Here is a 20,433-nt window from a genome sequence, read left to right as displayed (position 1 = left end):
GGTTCAGGATTGCCCTCTGTAGATCTCCACCTGTCCCCTTTGTACTTTGATTTAGACTTTCCACCTGGAGATATATTTTATAAAAAGAGATCCGGCCCAAAGCAATCACTAAAGTAGACCACGGTCATCGTGCATCAATAATACGTGCTTTATTTCAATTTAGTGAAAGTATTTAAAGGTCTCACTTAAAGTCAAGTAGAAAGAATTTTAGAAAGTTGTCATTTAATATATTATTTCATATTCCTTTGTCGTTATCATTCTCCTACAGCCACCCTCTCTTGTCCTTGCATGCCCCTGCACCTGTTTGCTGTGCTGGCATTTAGCCTCAGTTACATTGACCCCAACTAGGAATGTCCTTGAGGATCAAAGTAGAAGGGACTATTCAGAGCAGGACCGTGCTGAAATAGTCCAAACTGTTTCATTTGCCAGTGTTATAATGTAATATTGCCAGGATAAAATGGTATCGTCACATAGTCCACAATTCTATTTAGACAGCAGGGTGGTATATTACGTAGAACTCTGACCTTCATTCACAACAACAATAATTAAACGCTTTGTGTTGTTATGCGTCTGTAAGGGTAATCAGAATGGATCTCTTCCAGTTTCGAGGGTGTGACGGATGATGGACGTCGGGCAACATATATAACCAGCAGTCTTGCCCTCTGATCCTATTCTTGGATGTTGTCTCTAGATGCCATGTGCGAGCTATTTATTCATGCTACATATTTTAACAAAACTGATTACCCTCCAGGATGTGGTTATAGCCATGGCATTTGATGTGGGCCAGCATGGACATTCTCTTCAAAGGCCTTCCCAGAATTCCCTTCAGTGCTCTCCACCCTTCCTCCTGTTTGTCATGCTGTCACTTTCTCTCAGAGGGCACAGCGTGACCTTGTTCACAGGCAGTCGTGTGTGTGTGTGTGTGTGTGTGTGTGTGTGTGTGTGTGTGTGTGTGTGTGTGTGTGTGTGTGTGTGTGTGTGTGTGTGTGTGTGTGTGTGTGTGTGTGTGTGTGTGTGTGTGTGTGTGTGTGTGTGTGTGTGTGTGTGTGTGTGTGTGTGTGTGTGTGTGTGTGTGTGTGTGTGTGTGTGTGTGTGTGTGTGTGTGTGTGTGTGTGTGTGTGTGTGTGTGTGTGTGTGTGTGTGTGTGTGTGTGTGTGTGTGTGTGTGTGTGTGTGTGTGTGTGTGTGTGTGTGGATCTTTTTGCCCATTATTCTAACTAAATCAGAATCTGAACATGTGATCTTGTTGTGGGTCCAACTTGGCAACAATCTGTCAATATAGTGCATTTATGTATCTACGATGTGATTTCATACTGTGCCCTGCTTTCAGAGGAAGCCCTTTGTGGCCTGTCTGTCTGAGTCCCCTCTAGAAAATGCTGAGTCACCTTCTTGTCCCCTAATAGGCCATAAGCAAACAGCCATTGTGAAATAATGGCCTGACAGCTGAAACTAGGCTCTCCCCCCTGTGTGGAAAAGGGGAAAACGAGAGTGGAATATTGAACTTTCCTGTCGGTGTATGTGCGTGTGTGTATTGTAAAGAGCAGTGCCATGGCAACAGGTCTCTGTGGAGTAGAAAGCGGGAGGGTGGCACTCAGCTCGAGCCCTAAGCTGTGTGTGTGTGAGTGTGCTCGCCTCTCACTCTGTGGGGCTGGTTGCGAAATCATAATTGAAATCATGTCAGGTGGACCCCCTGCAGAGCACCACAATGCATTGTTAATTAAACACTCACACTGGCTCACTACTCACAAATGAGCAGTGATCTGAAGTTGGGGTGGTTTGACTGGGTGGGGGTTTACAGTGTTCATCAACAGTCTGAACAAACCTGCGGGAGTGAAGAACACTGGGATGCGGTTGACTGCTTGAAACTCTGACCTCCTTTTGGAGAAAAAAATAATCGCAATTCTTATTTTGAACTGTTTCAGTTGCTTCATTTTTACATTCTTTTTTTTGTGTCTTTACCAAATCTGTCAAATATTATCACGCTAACATTATCTTGATATTTTAATGTAGTGTCACACATCCGAGAATCTTTAGGTTGTGTCTGTTTAGGTGACCTAGACCTTAACTCCTCACCTCAGGGGGAAGTAGTCAGCTTTCAAACCGCTGACTTTCATGGTTGTTCAGTGACATGCGATACAACCTCAAAGGCTTTTTAGACCGCTCTTGGTGTCTGCTCACTGCATTTACTGTCAGTGGGGAAACCTGAAGAGGTAGGACCATATCTGCTAAATGGAGGAGCATGTTTAAAAAAATAAAATAAATGCAAAGCAAACCATATTTCTCTACATATCCCATTTCCACAAAAGAGTCAGATTTTGACTGGGCTTTACATGAATGCACCTGAAAGATGTAAAACGGGCACTATTTTTCAACCTCAGCCTTCCCAATTCAAATCTAGAAAAGGATTGAAAGGCTATCGAGCTTTGATGTCATTTTTGAATATAGACCATTTTGCCTTTCAGGGACTGCTAGCACTACAATTTGGCACCCTCTGAGTGCTTTAGCGCAGCCTTTTCAGGTGGGAAAACGACTCCCCCGGGGAGCTTCTGTTACCTGAACAGTATTGTCCACGCAAACACGTGTGTGCACCTTCACATACACACTCCTGTGGCACTTTGAACTGTATCATAATTGCATACATACTATTAAGTTGGTGTGGATAAAAAAAAAAATCCCCATCCATCTCCTTCTGATCCCTACACCCATCAATCTTTTCACTGATATTAATTGCTGCAGGGCTAGCTGTCGTCTTTGTCTCTGTGACGCCAGGGATCTATTAAGGAAGGGTGTCCTTTCAAAGTTAAAGCTAAATAGCTGACTAAAGGACCACTCCTGTCATTCTGCTTCTCTTCACAGGGCTCCATCGTCCTTTGTGTATGCCTTCCTCTGATATGTTGTGTTACGGCACTGGTGCTCCTACACACCCACACTGTCACATTCACTCACCATCTCTCTCTCTTTCTCTCTCGGTCCAGGAGGAGCAGAACAGAGGGAAGCCAAACTGGGAACACTTAAACGAAGACCTTCATGTCCTGATCACAGTGGAAGACACACAGGGCAGAGCTGAGATCAAGATGAGGAGAGCGGTGGAGGAGGTCAAGAAGCTTCTCGTACCTGCTGTAAGTACATACCCCACACACAATCATGCAGAATGGTAGCTGCTTATGGCCTTGTAAGTTATTTAATGCTCAACAAGAAAAGCCGTCTGAGTTTCCAAGGAAGTTGACACAAAGGATGTAGACCGATTTATTGTTGCTGATAGGCCTTTCTATGCTCCATGATCTTAGTCCAAACAACAAAATAGTTTGGCTACATATGGAACACCACCGCCATCCCACTGTCAGCATCCTGTTTACTTCCATATATAGACCAGGAGAACAGGTTGGCCGTACCCCCAGTGGAGTGGAAAAACATAGCTACCCCTACGTGCATCCGGTGACTGCCACATTTCATCTCCGCCTTCCCCCCTGCCTCAACTTCCTCTTGCACTGTGCCACTAGTGATAGCTGCTGATAGTTTTTTGGCATGCAATTTGTATTTTCCCTGTTAACTGTGGTGACCAGGTGGACAGGGCAGCTGAAGGCCCAGATATGCCATCAGGTGGCAATGCACAGGGCTTGGTGGTCTGCGGAAATGGGGCCAGCCAATGCCCAGTTAAACAAGAGATCACTTGAACCGCAATGTTGTTAAGCTGCTTTCCTTCATGACCCTTATCCTGTTAATACAACATTATGTTCCACATGTACTTAATTTACATTAAAAAAAATGGCAGCAAGGACAATGTTTGTACTCTATTAGAATTATGATGCAAACACTGGGTAAGTGACACCTCAAAGAAATGGCCTCTTTTAAATTATAAACAAATGCACAGAGGAGGCCAGGAAGGCTGAACAGCAAAATTGCGAAATGATAGCACATTGTTTCAACTTTATTTTAGCTTTATCTAGAGCCATGAACTTTTCATTGGAACTGCACTGGTTATGGATGTAAGATCTGACACAAGAGGTGCCATCGGGCTGGGATATCCCTGTCTGTCCTAGCGAGGCCGTAGCCCAGACTGACTGTGTAGAGATAGTCAATTCATGTCGTCAGTTTTTACGGATTGCTTGTCTAATAATTCTGCCTCACACATTTGGGCACTTGTTTTGTTTCTGAGAGAAGGAGTGTTTCAGATGTACACACAGAATATGTTGACACACAAATGCACACACAATTATGTGCATGCACACACAAACTTGAGGATGAAGCCACCTGGAAGCAACAGTGTGATGCAGAATGATTCACACACAACCCTTTTCGGCATGCTTTTAAGTCAATGACAGCTCTTGGCGAACACTCGTTAAAATGGAGTGCCATAAAAATAGCGTCCTCACTTTTCTTGAAATCTCTGTTCATTTTGCAGCCTGACAAGTGCTTCAAAGATGGTCTGGTGATTCAATACCTGAACCATTTATTGGGTTCAGGCGGAGCTCTCCTCTTTTATTTCGCACACACAAGAAAGCAAGAAAGCAGCTTCAAGCTCTTTTGAGACACGAATAAAATCTTTCTCTCTGTTTCACTCTGCCCTTAATTCAAACAGGAGGTTTTATGGAGGTAATTAATGACCCATTGCAATCCACCAAAGGCCATTTTCCTTCAAGCATTCTTTGTTCATTTTAATTTAATGAAAAGATCCTTCCATTAGATGGACAATGTGTGTTTTCTGAGAATATCAAATTCACCTGTAAATGCTTCAATTATTGAGGCATTACGAGCAACAAGTGCACGTGTCTCTGGTTTTATATATATTCCAAACATTAAAACATTTTACTCCATAATTTAGTATTGATCATAAAAATAAACCATGTTTAGTTTTCTAGATCTGACCTTTCATTCTGCTTACAATAGAGGCCTCACTCTTAATCTATTACCTCAATGGCCTGTCACGGGTTTAGGGTATGACAAATAAGTATCACTAGAAGTGACATAGTGTGTAAAGAATAACTGTAATCCCGTCCCTGAATTCTGGTGCGTTATCCAACCTTGAATCCCTTGAGGCACTATTTTCTTCATGTTGCGTGCATGTGCATGCACACATGAGTGGGTGGGCAGTAGAGCTGGCTGGCAGTAATGCCCTTTATCATGCTAAACTAGATGGGATTAAACTATGTACACGCTGGGAACGCACTGTTATAATGAAGGGCATCTTCTCCACATTTAGCACTGTAAAATCGCCTTTATTAAATTGCACAGGAAACACAAAGTGAGGTTATGCTTTTATTCCCTTTCAAGCAACAGGCTTTACTTGTTGAGGAGGAATCAGCTGCAGCAATTAAACAAAGAGGGTAAATACAACAATAACCAATAGGTTTTGTCTACAAAGCTTGTGGTAAATTGAAGTTAAAGGCTTTATAATAATTTTGCTTTTAAATAATCTTATAATTCACTCTCTTGGGATTAGGAGCCAGGTTGTCTGACATGAAAAAAAAGTGTGTGTGTGTGTGTTAACAATGCACTTATTATACCTAAACAAACGATGTTTCAACCAGATATGGGACCAACCAAGTGTGACTTAAATGCACACTGTAAATAAGTGATAGTGTGTAGGTTGAGGAAATATTGACTATTGTACAACACGTCAATTATATGGTTGCTCCTTACTCAGAGATTGATTTACAGTTGGAAGAGGTGCTGATGGGAAGTGTAACGGTTCCCCTTTGCCGTCTACAGCGCTCTTGTGCTCCCTATTCCTGTGAACTCTTCAACTCACCATGAACTGGGGTCAGGGGAGCATCGGCGAGATGAGAGAGACGGAAGGAGGGAGAGAGAGATGGGGATGAGAGCCAGATTGAGCTACTCTTTCAAGTGTGGATTTACTCCACTGATCCTGCCCTTGTACATGCACACACTGAATAGCACACATGGATACGCATGCCTAGAAAAATACTTCTACATGCATGCACGTACACTCGCATACACACTCACTAAGATGCTCTGCTCATCCCTTGAGTCTGTGGTTAAGGCCCTCAAACGGAGCCGGCAGCAGAGCCCTACTGCACTTTAGCTAACCTCCGCTCACATATTTGCAGAGCTGCATGCATAAACCCTGAATGGGGCGCACTACTTCCCCTCCCGGTCCCTAGAAGGGCGAGAGAGCAAGAATGATTGACCTGTCGTCAGATATTGTCCTTTGATCAACAACAGCCCCTGGCCAATTGTGAGTGAGACAGAAAACCTGACCTGTGTATATTTCATGATGATGTACAATGATGTCAACATCACAAATAAGAAGCGGCTCATTGCTGACTTATTAAACAGGAACCCGCTTAAATCCAATCTATCCAAATGACTTCCATATGTTATTAATGATCTTCTGCTGAGTTGTGCAATAAGACTTGGCCTGACAACTGCATGCACAAAGGGTATCACAGGGCTCTACAACTGTCGAGTAGTTTTAGTGTAATTAATCATCAATCAAGGCCAAACATGAGATGAAATTCTGCACATTCACAGACGGTAAACTCCTTAATTGGGTAAAATCCAGCCAGAATCATTTGGACAACCGCTGCTGTACTTCTATACAAGTTTTAAACATGTGATCATGTTGCAGCTTAAGTCATTAAATTGTCAACACAGGTATTTTTTTTTCCTGTATTGACATTATTTATTGGAATGTGACTAAAAATAAAACATTCATTCATGTTTCACCACAAGTTGTTTTTTGAGTAAATTTGTCAGCCGAGAGATGCCACGAAACTATATCAAAAGACATTTAAATGCACAGAATGTTACGCATAGTGGTGAAAGAAAATTGGTAGCCTTTCGATTTTCTTTTAGGAACATGACAAGCTGGCTTCATACTGGTTAACAGGCATAAGTCAATAAAAATGTGATCCTCTCTCACTGCAGGAGGTATTGACATGTGTGACTGGATAGATGACAGTGAGCTTGTGTTTGGGTCCTCGCACACTTGGATCTATTTGGGTGTGTTTCAGTTTTTGTGTGCCTTTTTGTGTATTCAAGCTCATTTTGTGTGTGGGTTTGATTGATGCATGTACACACTGGACATTGTTATGGATATGATTCTCATTGCTTCCCTCAGGTCACTGCACAGTATGAAGGGCTTACGGGAAAGTGACAGGCAGGCAATTGGACAAGGCCATCTGCATGCTTTTTCCCAGAGGCACCTTTTCCTCTTAGATATTGTGTGTGTTTTTGTATTTTGCTTTTAGGTACATCTAAATGTCACCCAAGTATAGTTGGATGTAGTGATTCTTTTTGTTAAAAATTAAGTCCTTAGATTTGTATCTAATTGAATTGTCAGTGAACCATGGCTTTGATTTTTGCATTATTTTCAGTTCAAATGTTGCTGCTCTAGAAAAAGATGCACTTAATTCTGTTGCATTGCCAGATGTAAAAAAAATCCCAATCAGGCTAAATACTAAAATATGAATGTAACCGCATTACCCTGGAAACGACCACCCAGTACTGATCCTCATGAATTCTGAAGAATTGCATTTTTATTATGCTTTGCGGTGATGCGTGAGTCTTTTTCTGGAGATCCTGGTCTTTCGTGAATATTATTATTTTTATCTGATGGGGATGTAGATGTTCCTCGCGTTGTAGCGAGAACTGAAGTCACGCTATGCTATTTAAGTTATGGGAGATAGGCCTGATAAAGGAAGCTTCAGACTATGTTGTCTACGTTGCTCTACATTTGATTCAGTGCAGTGACAGTAGGCACTTGCCGCAATGTATCTACAATACACGAATCGAGGTGCACACACACAGAATAGAGCACATGAGAAGCAGAAAATTGTTAGTTTTGAAAGGAGAACCGCACACAGTGAAAGAAAGAGCTAGTTGGTGCAGGGGCACTTTGGCCCTGGAGAGCCAAGGCTCGCTGAATGAAACTGTCATTGCTGAGAACAAAGTGAGCACGGTAGCAGACCAGCGGCCTGGAGCACCACTCTGTTTGCAACACGTTGGGAGCCCAGTCCTGCAATCTTGCTCATGCCGACTGCTCCCTGTTGTGCTCCATCTCCCCATGTTCCCCGAAGTCCTTCTATTGCCCCCTTTTTTTAAGTTCTCTTTTTGGTATTTCTTTTCACTTATGTAGTTCTAGTGCACATTATGATAATTATGAGAAGGTTTCATCACTCCACTTTTGTTTTAATTTTTATAAATGCCTTGGCAGGGGATAACAAAGTGAGAGCCCTCCATCCTTTTCCATGTTTGGCTAACCAGGGGCATTGTAGTACTTCTAGGCCACCATGAAGTTTCTTTTAGGGAAACCTGTACGCCGGCCCCTTTGTTCTTATTCCTGTCCCTTGCTCCCCTGAGCCTTCTGTGCCTACTCCATTTCTTTCTTTTTTCTCTTTCACTTTGCTATGGACAAACATACACTAGATGGTGTTTTTGTAAAAGCAAGACAGATGGACCTTAATGGTCGCCAAGTTTGGCGATCTGCGGGGTGTTGCGTCTGTACTTGCCAGTATGCATCCGGCTTGGCAGAGTGCTACAATGGTATCAGAACCACTCAGGCAGGAAAGGCACAGAGAGAAGATGATTCAGAACAAGCAGAGCTGGATTTAAACAGTGGAAGTCTTTTCTAGGTAGCAGTGTGCCGACTTTGCAATCAATAACCACCTTTTTTTTGGTTTCCTTTGCTTTTTAGCTCGCATTCTGTCCTCCCCTCTCTCTCTGTCAGCAGTGTATGACAAATGAGTACAAAACACCATCTGGCTGCATCCATCCTTGTGTACCTCCCCAATTAATGATGTTTATTCTCTGGTAGGCCTACCTATCACTACCATTCTCCTTTTTTTATTTACTCCTATTTACACCCCCTTCCACCCCACGTCCTCTGTCATGCATAATATCCAGCCATGTCCATAAGAACAGAAGCTCACATTTTAATTGAACCTCATCAATTGGTGCATGCCATTGATGCTTGATGCATACTATGTTAGCGCTTCTAAAGGCAATAGTCAAAAACAGGTGTTTCTGAGATTAGGTATCGTTTGGTTTCTGAAAGGTAAAACAAAGTTGAGGTGTCATGAAATAAGCTGGTGTGTTTTTATCATCCCGTGAAATCTCACCACCACACCATATTGTGTATTGCCTGTAACCGAGCTCCAAGGCCTGCAGTAGAGCTGCAGATCTAAGGCTGTGACATCGACACGATCAACACAATGTGATCTGTTCTTATCCCATGCACTGTACATGTGTTTACATGCAAATGTGATAATGACAAACATAGCCATTATGTCACTATGCCAGCCATTTTAAATAGGCTTTGGGGCCTTTCGGGTAGGCAGTAGGTGGGTAGTTTTATGCCAACCTTGCAGCCTCGCCATCCCTGTAGGCTGTTATTACCTTCATCAGGCTTAATGGAGGAGTTGGATTGAATCATATTAACCTCCTGATCTCACCGTGTGTGTATATGTGTGTTATTTCCCATTTCCCACCTGCACGTAGACACTGCATCTTCCACGTGAATGTTAATCATCTTTTTAATTGGCTTCCTTGACTTGGTGACCTCTACTTGAGACTGCAAGCCTACATCCCTGCTCCTCCTCCAATGCTGTTTTCTTACTTTGTCTTTAATGTGTGTAGTAATTTAGCTTCCATTCACTCCCAAGCAGTAGAGAAAGGAGCTGGCCTCTCTTCAAATCCTCAGTCTTTGTACTCAGCCTTTTGGTCCTTATATACCCTGCTAACACATTTGAGGCGGGTACTTCACAGACACCTATTGAAACCGTGTAACCAGGAGAGCAAACGCTAAAACTGTGGTGTATAAATTGCCTTTTAATTAATGATCCATTGGATAATTGGATTTGACCACTCAAACCGTTTTACCACAGGAAACAGATGCGGCTTTTCCAACACTTATGTCAATAATGATTTTGGCTGCATGTCATTTGATTGGTTAGTGTTAGAGAAGTGACCATGATTGAAACCCTGTTGGGTGAAACCATATCCACTCGAGCATGTATGTCTACATTTGTACATGCCCTGCTCACAGCCTTTTATTTCTAATGAACTTATTGGTAACATAAATAACAACAAGAGAGCTCAAGTTCATCAACCACTCTTAAACTACACTTCAGACAATAATACAAAGCTTAATTTCTCGGGCCTGTATTTTGGCATTAACTCAAAACACCTGAAAGCAAACTCAACATCACCCTCACTTGCTTCCCAGTACAGAATGTGCTCAACATGAACACACATTCAATTAGTCATAACATTTTTTTAAATTTGCAGTAGAATCTGGGAGCTATTTTTACATCGGCCTTACCTATGAGAGTATGAAAGAGAATATTTTGTATTTACCAGCTCAAATGTGCAGGAAGCGAAACCTCATCTGTCAATCACATTAAAGACGAGGACCAACATATATTGTCTTTTTCACTTTGTTTATCTACCACCTTTCTTTCACCTACAGTATCAGGCCAAGTAAAGGTGTGTGTGTTTTGTTTTTGATGTGTTTTCACCCTTTCGCCTGCTGTCTGCTGCTCTTATTCTCTCTCTATGTGATTGAGGGGGACAAGCCATTCACCACTCTCTTAAAGTACTGTATCTCCAGTGGCCGGAAGTCCACGACATCCTGTTAACAGCACAGGTTACAAACCACAGAGCAGGCTGGAGCCAGTCACACAAAACATGATGACAAACAATGCATTATAAAACTATAACAATATGTTTACCATATATTGTGCGGAGAGGAGAAAGACCTTGTTGTTCCAAGTTTGCACCTCTTTTTAATGATTCCCAAGTCGCACACATTCCTAGAGTATATGCGTCCAATTGCTGCACTACATGGAGTAACCATTGAGCTTCTTTCCATGTGTGCCAAGTCCCTTTCAGCTCAAACCCAACAGGAGGGACTTGGTCCTGTCTTGGCCCAAGGGCATCTCCATCTGCCCATCTCTCCTCATCTCCAGCTCTATGGCTCTCCTGGATGGCAGACACCTGTCACCTGTCTAATGGTTCTAACCCTAAAGAAACAGAACCCCTGCAGGGCTCAACCTGCCTATGCCTGGCCACCTTCCCTCGTCTTTTCCCCCTCCGGTTAAATTTCCTGGCCCCCAACTGAAATCTGGGCAGACTTCTGCAACCGGTCTCAGAAACTTGGCCCCTCTGCCTCCTATATGTAGCTATATAGTCGCATGCCATTTAAATAAATACTATTTAAAGAGTTTGCACAAAGAAACAGCTTCAATGACTTTGTCATCATGCAAGTAATTGTGTTTAATTTAGATTGAATTTATTGTATATGTGTGTTTCCCTGGGGGCAGACCTATAGTATGCTCATTAGTTGTGGGGTTCCTGTCTCAGAAATGTGTGCTTTCACATGGTGACAGAGCAATGCAGCAATGAAAACAAGAACAAAGAAAGAGGCAGTGTGACTTTGAATTCCACCCTGCTCGCTGTTCCCCTCATCATCAGGAGTCTGCTCACGCAGCCAGCCACAAGAAATGGTAAAAAGTCTAAAGCGGGGAAAAGATTCAGATTGCAATAACATTTGTGCTGAATGGCACCTTTTATCACCTTTCCTTGCTTGTTTTATATCCGTCATTCACCAACTCACTGGTGTGAAAAATCAGGCAAGAAATGGAGAAGCACGGTAACATGCACCTTGCATTGTCCTAAATTATGTAATTTGTCACTGTAAGCTTCAACTTTTATGTTGCGGTATCTGCATGAGGCACACATGCTGCAGTTATGCCAAAAACAAGTTCAGTTGCTGAAAATATCTGCACATATGGAACCAATGTATCATAGAGGGATATATTTTGAATCCCATATAATTCTTAATAGTGATGGATAATTCAACTATTAATCACTAAAACAAACACGCATGAGTTAAGTCTGACTAGTTGAACAAGCCTAAATGTTAGGCTAGAATAATGAAAACTGGTGCCACGTCACTTGTTGGTGGTAGCTCTGTGTCTTAAATTCTGAAAAATTGTCCTCCATTATTGTCCTGAACCACACCTCAGCTTCATCACACTGCAATTAGCACTTTCTGTCTCTTGGGTTCTTCCCTTATTCCTCCTTGAAACATCATCCTGTTTCTAATCCATCGCTTTCATTTCTTCCCTCTTCTGGGAATAAGTCCTGTTTCTTCTCTTGTTTTTGTTCATTTTAACTCAACCAAGATCCCCAGAGAAGGTGCATTCTATGTACACAGGCCCTCTGCACCACTTACCAGATTGCTATACCCACTTATACTGTCCTGTTTTATTAAATGTAAGTTCACGCACTTACACGTGCACTTTGGTCTCTAACCACCTAGGTCCCTGTAAAATAGCCTGCTTCTTAATCCACCTGGTTGTGGCTGCTCCAGGGGGTTTTCAAGTGTCTTAATACACTGTGTAGGGAAAGTAGACGGTTATATACAAGGCATGCTGAGAAGCCCAGGCAGTTTTAATCTGCCCTGGTCCCCCAGTGGCACGGAGTGGGACCCTACAGGCCCCTGGCCAATCTCTCTGCCTCTCTTTGAAGGTCTCCTTAATCCCTTTACAGAGTGGCAAGGCAATGCAGATGTGTGTGTTTCTGTGTGGAAATGTTCATGTGTGCATATGCTTGTGGGTCGATTCGTAGGGGAGCTGTGGTTAGGAACCTGCATCTCCAAAGGTCCTATGCTGATTGGGACTTGTGCACATTGTCTTTCTGACGCTCTGCGCCTTTGTCTCTCACACTCCGCTTTATACATTGTCCACTCAATGTAGTTTCTGAACTTCCCTAGAGGCACTACTAGGGCCAAGCTTCATCTGCAAAGTGGCAACACACACACACACACACACACACACAGTGCTTTCATCTCTGTCTCTCATGCGACTGTGTGTCCCAGTGTTTAGGCAAGAAAATAGGATTGTGTAGAGCTCAGCGTTTAGAGAGCCCAAAGGCCGCACGTCAAATTCAGCCCCTACAGTCTGTGATGCTTTGCTTTGCCAGCCGTTGCTGAAGTCATTTCAAACTCTCACACTCTCAGTCCCACCAGCCGACTCTGGACTGATGGCTTTCTTTGCCTCCTCCATGGTGTCCCGAGTGTAGGAGCTTTCTTTTTTGGTTTTACTCGGGTTCATTTGGTTTGTTCATCACAGTCCTTCTCTTTCTCGCTGTTATTGTAGCATTGATGTTTACAATACTTCACTTGCTGTCTACGGCGCTGACTGGTTTTCCCATAGTGGAACTTGGGTTGTGTTCACTGCGGCACAACAAAACTAAAACCAACCCTCTTCTTTTCTGTTCAAAAAGCTATGTTTAAATCCCAATGTTTTTTTTCTTTTTCTTGGCAGCTAAGGCATGCAACATCTATACCACTATCATACAAATCCTAGTGAAAGTTGTGTTTTTGGTGACACATTTTTGCATTGTAGAGAAGATGCATTTCTTTGTGAATTAACTGGACATCAACATTTCTCCCATAATCCGTCTTGCATGTAAATGATTGAAGGAAGTATTAATTATGTGTGTGTGTCAGGTTGCATGTAGCCAGATAGGCAGAGGACACCCAAGGAAAGAGTCTAAAATATAAAAAGTAATAATATGACTGCATATGTCCATAGATCCATTCAAAGGGTTCCAGGTTTGAATCCACGTCTAGCAGGAGGTGCTTAGATCCCTGTTTTAGGAGTCAGGATCTTTGAATGATGCAAATCCCCTAGCAGTATTTAAAGCTCTGAAATCATCCCTGGCCAAATCCCTTCAAGATATTCCCTGCTCGATTGGATGGCATTAAAGGATTGCAGCGACAGAACAATACACCGTCTGGCAGCCTGGTGGAATGAGGTATACACGGAGGCGAGGGAAAGCGAAAGGAGAAAAAGAATAGGGGTGGCTGAATAAGGTAGAAACTCAGATTACAAATTGGGAATAAGTGCTGGGAGGAGAGGAAGGAGAGGGAATGCTATTGGTAGGCAGGGAACACATGATGAGAGAAAGGGGACGGGAGAAACAGACAGCTGTTTATTGGGCTGTACAACATGGAGGGACTGAATGATCCCTCCTGCTCTTCGTCTGTAAGGTCTCATCTGTTTTTCAAATCCGGTGCAAACCAACAAGCTTTAATGATACATTTAAATCTTGTTGGTAAATCTGTATGTATTTTTCTAGGTTATTTATATGAAGATTAATCCGTTGTTAATGCTGTTATGTTACATGGAATAACAGCCCAGTTTCTGAGGATAAACAAGATCACTCAGAATTTCTGCACAGCTTTTCCCTTGTACTACTAGAAATGCTTTTGATGGGAGAGGGAAAACTATCTTTTTTTTCTTGTCCTCCTCCCCCCCTTTCAGTTCAAGAGTGCACTGAGCTGGTAGGAAAAACTGATTTTCAGTTCTTCTCTTTTTACTCTCCTTTCTCCTGTCAGTGGCACTGAGTCTATGTATGTATGTGTGTCAGTTGATATTGGTGGGAGTAGCACAGAGAACCATGGCTGCCCACTTCACCCCTTTCATCATAATATAAAGCTATTATAAGCCCCATAGATCCAAGAGCCAGTGCCAGGGCCCAGACTGCGTCCGCCAACCATACTTACTTTGCATGTAATGGATAACCCCAGAGAAGCTGTGGAAGTAAACTAGGCTCTGCCAATTAAAGTATACTTCTCTGCAACATATAGTAACACCCCGAGTACCAGCCAACACGACAGCAGACAAAGCACTTTTACTTTGAGGCCTTGGCACTTATGAGCTTTGTTATGATGCAGAAAATGAAGTATTAACAGAAGAGTTGGTTCCTGGCTTTGTAATGTGCCACTTTCAACTGTACCTCAGTAAGCTGTATGATTGACATTAATGGGGCGGAGCAGCCATGATGAGTTTGTAATAATCTGACTGGAGTCAGGTTCACTTCTATGCTAATGAGCTAGTGTGTTGGTGGTTTAGCATGACTAATGGCGCACATCGCTAACAGAGCTGTCTGAGAGTGAGGAAGGGAGCAAAGGAGGAACGGAGAAATAAAGCGGCTTTGCTGGGGTGTTGTGAAGGTATAAGACAGTCAGAGAGGAGAGTTGCGGGAGATTGCGTTGTTAGTCTTTGGGGAAAAGGAAAATACAGTTGAGGCCTGATTCCCTTGGCAGATATGTTCACAGAAGCCGAAGAGCAAGTCAGAGGAAAGACAATTGCTTTTGTGCAGGAGTGAATTTGACAAAGGACATGCTGCACTTCCTCCAGTGCTCTTTATGAAAGAGAAACGGTAAAAGGTTATCTGATTGTTTAGTCTCCTGTAGTTGATGTGATATAGTTATAAATGGTTCGTTTTTATGTATTGTAAATATGTAGTGTTTACATTCCTATATTATTTGATTGATGCATGTTTTCCATAATAAAAAAAAAAAAGATGTCTTTGGCATATATATGTATTTTTTTTTAAACCTTTTTTGCTGCAGTAGTTTTTTGATTGATAGTCTTGTCGTTGAAAACATGGGAATCAGGTTTGCTGCACATGTGTTTTCATTTCTTAGCCAATCCAACTTCCAGGTTTGCGTTAATGTGGAGAAGTTTTGAACCTTGCTACAAGTACTCATTCCTTCCTCTTCAGAGTGTGGAATTGTTGATAAGTCGTTTTGGCAGCAGGGCGAGAGTAATCATTTTCCTCCAGATGTTAGAGTTTGGGAAGGAACCAAAAAGGAAGTGAGAGAGGGAGCGTTACGGGAGAAAAAACAGCTGCTGCCACTACCAGTTCCACCCCTCTACATGAAGTCATCTACTCCTCCCTCCCCAAGACTCCCAATACCACCTCCTCCACTCTGCAGGATTTTCTCCCCGTTTACAGTTCTACACATTCTGCCTCTGTATCCCAGGAGGCAGCCAGGGCAGGCTGTGTTTACTGCTGAGGTAATTGGAGTAGTTGGGTGGGAGCCTGACCCGGGCCCCTGCTAAGGCCCAAGAAATGTGTGCGGTAGTGTGTTTGTCTTCACACATGTGCACATACGCCTGTTTGTGATTACTGGCAGTGAGGCCAGGGAAGGAAAGCAGGCCTTAGCTAGTGTCAGCCCTCTCTAGAGCAGACAAATTGGTTTTCACTACGCTGTCCGTCTTATCTTCTCTCATATTCTCCCGCTATCCATTTCTTCTTTTTGCATATCTTTCCATCCCTCCAACAACTCAAAGATGTATTCACACTTTCTCTTGTACTTGGTCTGCAGCACTTTTTCTCCTCCTGGTGCTATTTTGTTCCACCTTTTCGTTCTATCTGTCTCTCCACTCATCATTTCATCATGCCAAGCTGAGCTGTTAGTTGAGCTGAGCTGCATAGACAGTGACTCTTGCCAGATATGAGCAAAGACTCCCCCTCAGTTGCAGCCATAGACATGAGCAAATTCATCCAACCAAAACCAGGCGCCTTTTGCGTTTATCTGAGGGTGAGACACTCAGACAGCCGCTCATCTGTTGCTTATTGTTGTCCACATGCACATGTAGCATTGAACATGAGCTCTATTGTCTGTAACAATTGTCTTTAGCTACAGTTTGTTTGTCATCAACTCTTAACCGCAAGCTTTGATCAGGAGAGAGGCAAAAGAGAGTTCAGTATGACAGTGATTTAGCATGCATCTAGTGACCTCATCGCAGAGTTGTCGGTTAGTGACAGTGGGACACGGCTCACCTACTTTAGCTCATCGCACTACAGTCTCCCTTTTTCTCCCTCCTGCTCCTCTTCCCTCCTTCCCTCATCCCTCTGACTTGCTCCTCCTTGATAGCTTTTACCGCTCTGCTGATTTCACAAATAGGACTCATTGATTGAATCTGATTCTTGTGGATAGAGCAGCTTTATTGAGTGGCTTTTCCGCTGATGGACAGGAGCGTGTCGGTATGTGTGCTTGTTACGCACATGCATGTGTGCGTGTTAGGGATGATAAAGGAAAACTTCCTTCCCTCATCCCTGTCATTTTATAATTCAGCAGCTATTCCCCTCTCGGGAATTCAAGCAGCCAGATCATTAGACGCACACATGCAGCGTGCGTACACACACAGCCCAGTGATGGCTACGTCTGATTGAACCATTTTATTATGGTTGGTGCATTCTGACTGAGAAATCTGTTAATTGTGGCAACACCTAACTGCTCACTCTGGCGCTGTTCATCAAACATTCATCCGAGCTGCGCTTCTGCAGTAGGAAGCTGGCAATACGACATAAGTCGGTCCAAGCCCACTCCAGCTGTATCACCTGCATTATCTTTTGGTTTATCCTGGTCTTGTGTCTCCTGTCTGCAGCTGTCTTAATTCTGCTATCTTACTAGTTGTGTAGCTCAAACCAGGCTGCTAACACTTCGCAAAGTCTGTCGGAGAACAAAAATGGAGAAAAATGGGGAAATGTTGCTTTGAATTTTATTTGAGGGAAATGTACTTGTTTCACATGTAAAACAGAAACTATCTGTCTGTCTGCCTGTCCACTGGGGATACACACGTTGCACACACAGCAGCACTCAACTCATCCTAGCAGCCGCATCTATGCTCTTCCTTTCTCACTGCCCTCTATTTCGTGTCTCTCTCCTCTCAACCGACAGTTTGCCACCACCTATGCAGACTTGGATGGATGATGGCACCCTCTTGCCCCGTGCTCATTTAACCCTCACGGCCCTGCCGATCCATCATCATACAACACACACAAACAGCCCTTACACTCAACATGCAATTGTCTTGAGCTGCAGCCTGCTGCCAAACTACCCTCGCTGTACTCCCTCTCATCCATATGAGAGATCAACCCACTTCTAACAACGCCTGAATGTGCTCATTATTTTGTCTGAACTTTCAAAAGATTACTCTAGTCACAAAGTATTTAAGTGGGGCCACAAAACACCATTGATCTGTGGTTGTCCATTTTGCACTCATACTGCAGGGATGCACTGTGCTTGTGAGGGCTTCCTGTGTTAGATTCGAGAGGAACATCTAAGGAACCATTTTAATTATTGTTGGTATACAGCAGGCCTTTGTGGTATGGAAAGCTAGCGAGCAGAGCGTGGTTTCAGGAGAGTATATAGTGTTTGTACAGCTATCCATACAGTGACAATAAAAGAGCAAACACAAATGTTTGATTTATTGTTGCCACAAACGTGTTAAGCTTTGAAAGCACATCATGGAGCCCCCTCATGATTAGCATCTGGTGAAGTTATATCCTTATTTTGTCTAGTCTTTTTCTCTTTCCTTCCTCATTTCTCAGTTTTGTCAGCTTGGCCCACTTTCAAAGAGCCACAGTTTCTTTCAAGACATGTACACACACACACACACACACACACTGAAGGAAAAGGCAGCTGTTTTAATTCATAAAAGCAAAGTACAGACTTTTATTTTGCTTTTTTACTGTACAAAGGTGTAGAGGTCAAGATCTTATTTTAATTTGGGATGTAGATAAAAGAAAGAACTCTGAGAAAAGGATGTTACAAAGAAATTGGAGACAATTGGATATTGGATTCAATAGTGTTAATGTGTGAAAGGCAGTTATTTCAGGGCTTGTTTACATGGACATTGCAGCATCTAAATAGTAGCCCTCTCGTCACCTCCAAGGGCTTGGCAACTATTTTACTAGATACTTGGGTGTGGTTGGGTGTTTTTTTTTGGTAACATTTTTACTTTTCATAGCTGCATGCTGGTTTGATATAAAGTTCTGTTCACAGTTGTATAAGACCATGTTATTTTGAACAGAATTAATTGACAATTGGATTGTAACTTATTTGGAGTATATCATTTTTTTATATTAGGCTGCATTATAAGGCTGTGCTCGGCTGCACATCATCAAAACATTAGATATGAGAAATATTTGAATCATTTAAGTTTCACGAATGTTTGCACGGATAATCGTTTCTCTGTCTTTGCAGGGAAAAGTATTGTAGCTTGGAATTTTTTGTCGTAATTTTTGTGCTTCAAGTCTTCCCCATTAAAAGAACCAGAGAACTACGAGAGAGAAAGCAGTAGAGAGAATTTCCTTGCTTCATTAATTGGCAGCTCTGCGGTACACTAAACATTGCACACACACACACACACACACTGCTGAATGAATGTGTGAGCTGTGACTGTTCTGAAGCCACTGCTTTTATATTTAGTCAAGGGAGACCAGGCTCTGTCACTTTTTCTCTTGCTTAACCTCACTCTTTCTCTTCTTCTCTCTGTGGCCGTGTTGAAGAGGAGTCTCAAGGGAGGGCTTAACTCTGAGCCCTCATCCCTTTTCTTTACTTCCTCCTTCTACGTCTTTCTTTCCTTATCATCGTCTGAATAGAACAGCATACTGTTGTTAAACTTGGTCCAGGAGACACCCTCTGTGCAGAGATAGAATAGAGAAACCAAGGATGTTCAGTGACTGCCCTCCTGCTTTTATTACTGGTCGGTCTTACTCCGGGTGTGCATGATGCGTTTATGTGTATATGCATGAGCCACCATTCTTGTACTGTATTATTTGTACTTGTACTGCATAAGTTAAGGCATGAAATCAATAGTCCACTTCAGGTGAAACTGAGGTCTTCGAGGCTTCTCTTGCACCCTTCCATAACTCACTAGAGTAACTCACGTAAGGCCCTGCTGAAATTATGACGTACAACCTGGAAAATCACAGGGGCTTTTGTGTTGTCATGGTTATTGAGTGTTCTGTAGCTTCAGGGGAAATGGAGTTTGGGGGTGGAGGTGAGGAGGTGCAGAGAAGAATGGATGGGTGTGAGTGGGAGGAGGGGTGCTGTCTTAATTGCTTTCCGTGAATAATTTCAGTCCCCTAATTTGGTGATAATGACAGTGGCTGCGGCTTTTGTATTTATTTATACAAACATTAATTGACAGGACTGACATTAGCCAGGGTGGTTATTGCACATTTGATTGCGCACAAGGGAGCAAAGAAAATTACAGTAATTATCATTCTGATATGGATTATGAATATGCATTCCCGCACTTAACGTGCCTGTCAGCATTTTAGTAACAGGGCACTCTGCCATGGAAACAGCATTTTAGCTTATCTCCATCTCTGTTTCCCTAAACCCAATCCAACCGGTGCTTGTAGACAACAGACGACATGTATTGTCGAAATGATTTAGCTTCCCCACTGTAGCTTTTTAATAACACCCGGGCATGCAATTTGGTGAAATGTTCGCCATGTGGATTGTTTCAATTGGCCTATAAAGGGGCCTCAGCTTGTGGAATTAATTGGAATTAGTGTGTGGTGTGTTATTGTGAATGGACATTAAAGTTCCTTTTTTTCACAGGCCGAGGGAGAAGACAATTTGAAGAAGATGCAGCTGATGGAGCTGGCGATTCTCAATGGGACCTACAGAGACAACAACATCAAAACACGTAAGTGAGCTTCCACACACACATATACAGTATAGACAATTTACACAATCCATCTGTTTTGCACTATAAACATCTCATCTAACTTTATTGACCATACTTAATGATATATGTTATGTATTTCTCATTAACTCATACTGTTTACTTTTTATTTAAATGTATGTGTAGTC

General features: G+C 42.7%; 1 protein-coding gene across 6 annotated transcripts in view; it reads left to right on the top strand.

Moving 5' to 3' along the window:
• qkia (QKI, KH domain containing, RNA binding a) overlaps window positions 1–20,433 on the top strand; it is a 68,212-nt gene that overhangs the window by 36,549 nt on the left and 11,230 nt on the right. For all 6 annotated transcript variants that reach the window (XM_034525327.1, XM_034525329.1, XM_034525331.1 and 3 more), the window contains exons 4-5: window positions 2,975–3,118; window positions 20,179–20,266. In XM_034525327.1, coding sequence (XP_034381218.1) covers window positions 2,975–3,118; window positions 20,179–20,266 — 232 coding nt within the window. The remainder of the gene's footprint in view (window positions 1–2,974; window positions 3,119–20,178; window positions 20,267–20,433) is intronic.

The sequence above is a fragment of the Cyclopterus lumpus genome, chromosome 22 (genome assembly GCF_009769545.1).
Source record: "Cyclopterus lumpus isolate fCycLum1 chromosome 22, fCycLum1.pri, whole genome shotgun sequence".
NCBI classification, from domain to species: Eukaryota; Metazoa; Chordata; class Actinopteri; order Perciformes; family Cyclopteridae; genus Cyclopterus; species Cyclopterus lumpus.
The sequence above is the reverse complement of the archived record's forward strand: the minus strand, read 5'-3'. Positions and strand labels throughout refer to the sequence as shown.